General features: G+C 38.7%; 1 protein-coding gene across 4 annotated transcripts; it reads left to right on the top strand.

The window, feature by feature from the left end:
- The first annotated feature begins 892 nt into the window (after window positions 1–892).
- On the top strand, window positions 893–5,094 carry LOC134668907 (uncharacterized). 4 transcript variants are annotated; one of them, XM_063526409.1, is made up of 6 exons: window positions 893–1,098; window positions 1,220–1,236; window positions 1,483–1,910; window positions 2,063–2,218; window positions 2,393–2,486; window positions 4,895–5,094. In XM_063526409.1, exons 2-6 carry the CDS (start codon window positions 1,221–1,223, stop codon window positions 5,065–5,067), a joined length of 867 nt encoding a protein of 288 aa, XP_063382479.1. In that variant the 5' UTR covers window positions 893–1,098; window position 1,220; the 3' UTR covers window positions 5,068–5,094. The 4 variants fall into 4 exon arrangements, with proteins under 4 accessions (XP_063382479.1, XP_063382481.1, XP_063382480.1 ...); XM_063526410.1 differs by lacking the exon at window positions 893–1,098 and adding an exon at window positions 3,948–4,026 and having other exon boundaries at window positions 1,107–1,236; window positions 4,895–5,068; XM_063526411.1 differs by lacking the exon at window positions 1,220–1,236 and having other exon boundaries at window positions 894–1,098.
- Window positions 5,095–6,225: the final 1,131 nt, after the last annotated feature.

Below are 6,225 nucleotides of genomic sequence, written 5' to 3'. Positions count from 1 at the left end.
TGTCGGACTCCGCTTCGCGTCGTCCGACAAAATCGAAACTCATCCACGAATTGCCCTTTCCCGGCCTCTGCAATAATGTACTATTAAGCGCTTTAAGTCCCGTTTTATGATTCATATTGTATAAAATTCGTGATAATTTAAATCAGAGTTGGGAGCAATGTTGCTGTAGAAAAATGTTTTTTATATTTATTACTCGCAACTTTTTCCCGGAGGCCAACGCACACATAGAAGCTTAAGGCGCACACATGCGCAATTATTTGGGGACATAACTAGGAAGTGAACAGGCCTTGTACTAAGCCCGCTCCACACTCGTGCGCGAATCGCGGCGCGAAGCCGCGAACGCGAGTCTGGAGTCGATTTCGCATATCAGCGAACTAGACTCCACACTCGCGTTCGCGGCTTCGCCCGCGATTCACGCGCATAGTCTGGAGGGCGCTTAAGATTCATGGCCCGCCGTATGGTAGAGTCAGATCAAGAAAAGTCTGCAGCGGATTTGACAGCCCACACAGTGCAAGTGTTTTTTTAAACGTCAAATTTCTAAGAAATTATGACGTATACATAATAAATCCGCTGCAGACTTTTCTTAGTCCGACTCTAGACGCTCATAGAAGGTCCTATACAAGTGGTATATGCGTGCCTTCGTGAAGGCCCCTGTACACAATGGGCCAGCGCCGGCCAGTCCAAGGGACGCAGCCATGCGGTAGAATGAGATAGCAAAATCACTTGAAAGCGTCCCCCAGACTGGCCCACGCTGGCCCATTGTGTACAGGGGCCTTTATGGCTGCACCGTCTCTGAACGCAGCCAAAGACAAGTTGTCATTGTTGTCATTTGTCAAGTTGTCAGACATTTTGCGCCTAGCAACATAAATTTTTATCTCATAATTTTATTTATTTCAATACCAAAGCAATAGACAGACTTAATATTTGTTGTCTTGTCCCCAGTCATATTGTGTGTACGACTATTTAATTTTGTTTTCTCTTTTACATCTTTAGTGTTTATTGCGAAATTGTGAAAACGTGACACCCATGCACATTATCTAAGGCTCGGCATTGGGGCAAACTAAAATGTTAACTACAAATTGAAATTTCTGTTTGAAGGTAAGCCAGTCTAGTTTCTTATAAAAAGTAAACAAGTATTGTGAGCTTTGTATACATCTTGCACGTATGTTTCATATCAGTATCCTCTCATATTGCATGCTGCGTTACCTTGACTACTAAGGATGGATCCCAAGCAAGGTTGGTCTCGCCAGCGAACATAAGCTAGTTGTCCTTGTAAACTCCTACCGCGGTGTGACCGAAACAATATACTCCTTGTGTTGTCTCGTGATGGTTCATTCCATTTGTTTAGTTATACAATTGGCGATTATTAATGCTAATGTGCTATTGTACAGCTCTTTCTGATAATAATAAACATTTGAGAACATCCGTTTCACACTTAAATGTATAAATTGAGTAAAGCTACTGAACAGTAATGGTTTTCAGATACATTCAATGAGTCAGTGTCTTCAATATTAGAGCGGAAAGTTAGGGGGTGGTTAAGTGGAGTGATTGATGATATGCGCCGCAGCAGTCCTGTGCAGCAGTGGCTGGACTCGCTCCCGGCCGACAGTGTCGACAATGACGCTGAGAAACCAGATGAAGAGACCCTTAAAGTAGTCAAATCTGATGATAGCAAAGCTGAATCGGTTACTGATAACACGGTTGTAGAGGCCACGGATGAAGTACAAGAAGAACGAAACTTAGATGTACCCACTCCTAAAGATTGGAAAAGAAAATCGCTAGAAAGTGGGGTGCTTGCAAGTGCACCTCCAGGCAACGTTAGGAAACGGTTACAGAGAGATCATTCTGTTCAGTCTGAGGGTTATTCTCCTAAACTGAAAAATCCACTTCTAAGAGATTATTCCCTTCAGGTAAGAAAAATGGTTTGTCTTTAATTTTCTTATGATCTTTTTTTTTCTTATAATTATCTTAAATGTTTCATCGACACTGCAATAATTATCATCAAAAGCATACTCTTATTTGTAAGGAATATTCAGTGTTTATAGTTATTTTTTAATTTCAGTCAGATGCAAGTGGATCGAGTGGCAGTTCGGTTCTGAATGTGCTCGGAGCTAGAAAAGTGGATGCCGAGTCAGTACTACTGGCTTTGGGTTTTGGACCTAGTGAGAAACAACAGAAATTACAAAGGATACCTGATAGATTTTTAGTTCCATCTAAAGTAAGTATTAATAAATGTCATTCATTATTTCTATCTCATTTTTTTGGCATGTCTTTTTAGTGAAAAATGCTTTTCAAAAAATGGTATCTATTATTTATGAAAAAGAGAGTAAATATAATTGTTACATAATTGCTGTGACTTATTTATGAAAAATTAAATTTGTTTTATTTTTAGCTGAAAGGCATCAGTACGGATAAGTTTATCAAAGATGAGCAACATTCCATGCGCATGCACGACTGTGGAGTGTTTGGGTACCGAGGATTGACTGGTGAGTGGTTATCAATATTTGTAATCATACAGGGTGTATCAAAATATTAACATAACTGATTGTAACTTCATAGTAGTGGGCTGGTGGGTGTGGGAAGCCTGCAATTTTAGATTTAAGCTATTTTAATTTGCTTATGCTTATGGTGTCAGGTAACAATTTATCGAATATACGTGTAACGATGTACGTATTGTACGTAAGTTCATCTTTATTTACAAAAACAATCAATTTGCATTCTTACGTCAAGACAGTAGGGTCGATTTTGGAATGAGTTATTTTGTTAACACTATGATGGTGTCATATATGTGCGTGGGAATTTTAATTTATTGTTTTAATGTCAAGGTCACCTTTTTAATGATCTAATTTGACAGGCGCCATATGAAGGGTTATTTTAGCATACCTACCATAGAACACAGGTGCTTTCTAAAAGATACACAGTTATTAGCTTTAACCCTGACCGTTTGTAGTAGTTACACTGTTGTTTACTGGTTAATTAACTGCGTCGATAATGGTACCTATCTGTAAGAAAATATTATCAAGTATCACATAACTCATTTCATGTAACTTACACTAATGATAACTAGATAATTCTACAAGGTCTAAGACAGTACGTACGAGTAGTTACGACTTGAATTTAAGGTAGGGTAGCTTTTATTAAAATGATTTTAAATGGGTCACTCACGTATTATTATGTCGAATAGCTCGACATAATCATATGTGAGTGACCTGTTTAAAAAATAATAATTTATGTTTGAGACTCGCGGGAGTTTTATAGTTAAAATGGGGCAGCATTGTTTACAACTAATCATACCAATTGTTTACAATAATAATCTATAAAATTAACTTCATTCATTGTGGGTACTTTGCTTATTATTATTTGCATTTCGATATTTTTAAGGCATTGTCCCATAACGGGCCTACGCTACGGCCTTGACAAGGTACAAAGCTTTAAGGAAATAATAGTCTATTTTATAACAATACATGTCTAATATTTTTTTGTTTTTTTTTTTTATATAACGCGCGATAGTGCATGTTTTAAAGTGATACTTTTTCGTTCTTGGACCGCATAAGACAAGTAATGGTTAACTCTAGATCGGTCTTTTCCTTAAGGCGCTTAGCACACTGGATATGACTCACGGGAGCGGGATGTAACTATAATACGTGCATAGCGTTGTTTGGCTCAAACACCGGAGCCACGTGCGCATCCAGTGTGCTAAGCGCCTAAAGGATTACAAAGGATTAGCTTAGCTACCAAACGCCTCTGTATATTTTCCCCCACAATAACATGCTTATTTAACCATATTTCAGTTTATAATTGTGTAGGTATCTATTTATGTAACAGCGACCATAAACATGCAAATGATAACAGGAATACCTACATTACTAATAATGTTTTGGTTACGCCGTAAATAATATTAATAACACTGACTAATGCTAACTGCGAATTAACAACCTTACTAACAGAACACTGCACGCCTGTCTGCCGGTTCATGAAAGTTATGCCCTCCGCCAGCCATATTGCGGTGCCGGAAATTGCTGTACAGTAAGTATATATAGAATACATTTGTATTTGTTAGCAATCCTTTTTCAGGTCACACCATTACACTGATCTAGAAGTTTTGTTTCATTTCTAAATGAGTCACCCTTTCAGGTCCAATCGAAGTTGAACCTTAAATCTGAATGCTAAGGTTGAAATTCCATTGTAACGGTGTGATCACTAAGTCCACCAATTGACTTAAGTGTCCACATATAGATATAAAAAGCCGGACAAGTGCGAGTTGGACTCGCCCACCGAGGATTCCGTACTTTTTAGTATTTGTTGTCGCTACAACAACAAATACTAAAAAGTATGGAATCCTCCAACAGAAATACATCTATGAAAATTTCAACTGTATAGCTATAACGGTTCATGAGATACAGCCTGGTGACAGACAGATGGACGGTTGAGTCTTAGTAATAGGGTCTTAGTAGGGTAGGGGTTTTTACCCTTTGGGTACGGAACCCTAAAAAATATTTTCTCCATTAACTATAAACATAGGAAAAACAAAAGTAATGTCCAAGACTACTATGTCCTCGAATTATTAATACGAAAACCGTTGAATGAGGAAAATTGAGTATTGCATAACTTGCAAGAGTTGTTTTTACTTGAGACAAGGAAAATAGCTAATTTTATAAATAACAACGTATTACAAACACTGCCAACATTTAAGTATGCAATCAAACTGTTTTCTAACAAAAAAGGTGTGTGGCTACTGTGTATATTCCGAGTTTAACTTTATCGCGTCGTGTTCTCACAAACAAGGTCATGACTCATGACTTCTCACCAAAATACGGATGATAACTATTTGCACATCAGTTTAGATCAAGATTCTTATTACGTATGTAACTACATCAAGCTTTTCTGATTTCAGGGAATCCCCATGTACCACCGTCGACAATTGTAGCTAAGATAATGGAGTGCATCTTGCAGGACGACGTGTGTCGCGAGGAAGCCATGCTAAAGGCGCGGCATTCCATCGCGGACATGCGCAGTCCGCTTGCCGCGCATGTCGTGGCCGCGCGGCACTCACGCGCACACCACTAGACCGTACGTTGCTTTAACCCAGCGGTCGGCAACCTGCGGCCCGCGGGCCGCATGCGGCTCGTGAAACTGTCACTTGCGGCCCGAGTGCCACCTTGGCTATTTTGTATGTAATAGTGACAAACGACAATGTCTCATTAAGTCATAAATATTAACAAAGTACGGCCCGCGTCACCTCCGTTTCTTCTCTCTTCTTACTCTCTGCTAAAAGGTTGCCTACCGCTGCTTTAACCCAATAGGGGGCAACTTTGGCCCATTCGAAAACCACATATAGGAGGGTCTAATAAAGAAACATAAAAACGTGGACGGTCAGCTAAAACCTACCAGATAACAATGTGCCATACTTTCAATGCTATACTAAAACCTATACCAAGTTAATCCCATTGGCCAAAGTTACCCTCTAGGGACAAAGTTACCCGACTTAGCGTTTCAATGATTGGGTCCAGTGACTGCGAATACCGGGTTGTTAAGCCATTTTCTACGGCGTTTATAGGAACTCGGCATTTTAAGGACACAGATTGTGCGTTCGAGACGGCTCGGCTACATAATCTTAAAATCGCTGGCGTACAAATGAAATATTTATTCGCTGAACGTAATGCCTAGCTAAGGGCTACCTCTGCTATGTGATTCGATTTTTTTAACCTCATTGACCTCTATTCTCTAAAAATAAACATTAACTGATATCAACCCGATCACCACTTCTATGGATCCTAAAGTTAGGAATCTTATAACATTTCCAGTTTTGTGTAGGTTAAGCACCAATAACAATGTAATTTCTTTTTCTTGTATTGTACCTACGAATTGCGAAATATGGCAGTTCTTAGTGTGATTTTCCAGATACTTCTTTGGGATCTAGCTAGTGGATGTCTGAAAACTAATCACATTCAAAACGATTACTTGTATGTATTTTCAACAATTCCTACTCTTTTCTACTAAGCACAACTCTTCTAAATACTTCTAGCTTTAAATTTTTCGCAATATTTTAATAGTGTAAAGAACTCAATCTCTTTTTTAGATTGACGACCGTACTGTCTTTCGCATTTCGTTAGGTAGTTGATACGTTTTGACTTTTGACGTGTTTGATAGTATAACATGTTTTTTAACAGCTGTTGATTTTGTGAAATGTTTAATTTAATTACAGTGACTTATCTACCTTTTACT

Source organism: Cydia fagiglandana, chromosome 11 (genome assembly GCF_963556715.1).
Source record: "Cydia fagiglandana chromosome 11, ilCydFagi1.1, whole genome shotgun sequence".
Taxonomy (NCBI): domain Eukaryota; kingdom Metazoa; phylum Arthropoda; class Insecta; order Lepidoptera; family Tortricidae; genus Cydia; species Cydia fagiglandana.
Note: the sequence above shows the minus strand (reverse complement) of the source record. Positions and strands in the feature narration are given on the sequence as shown.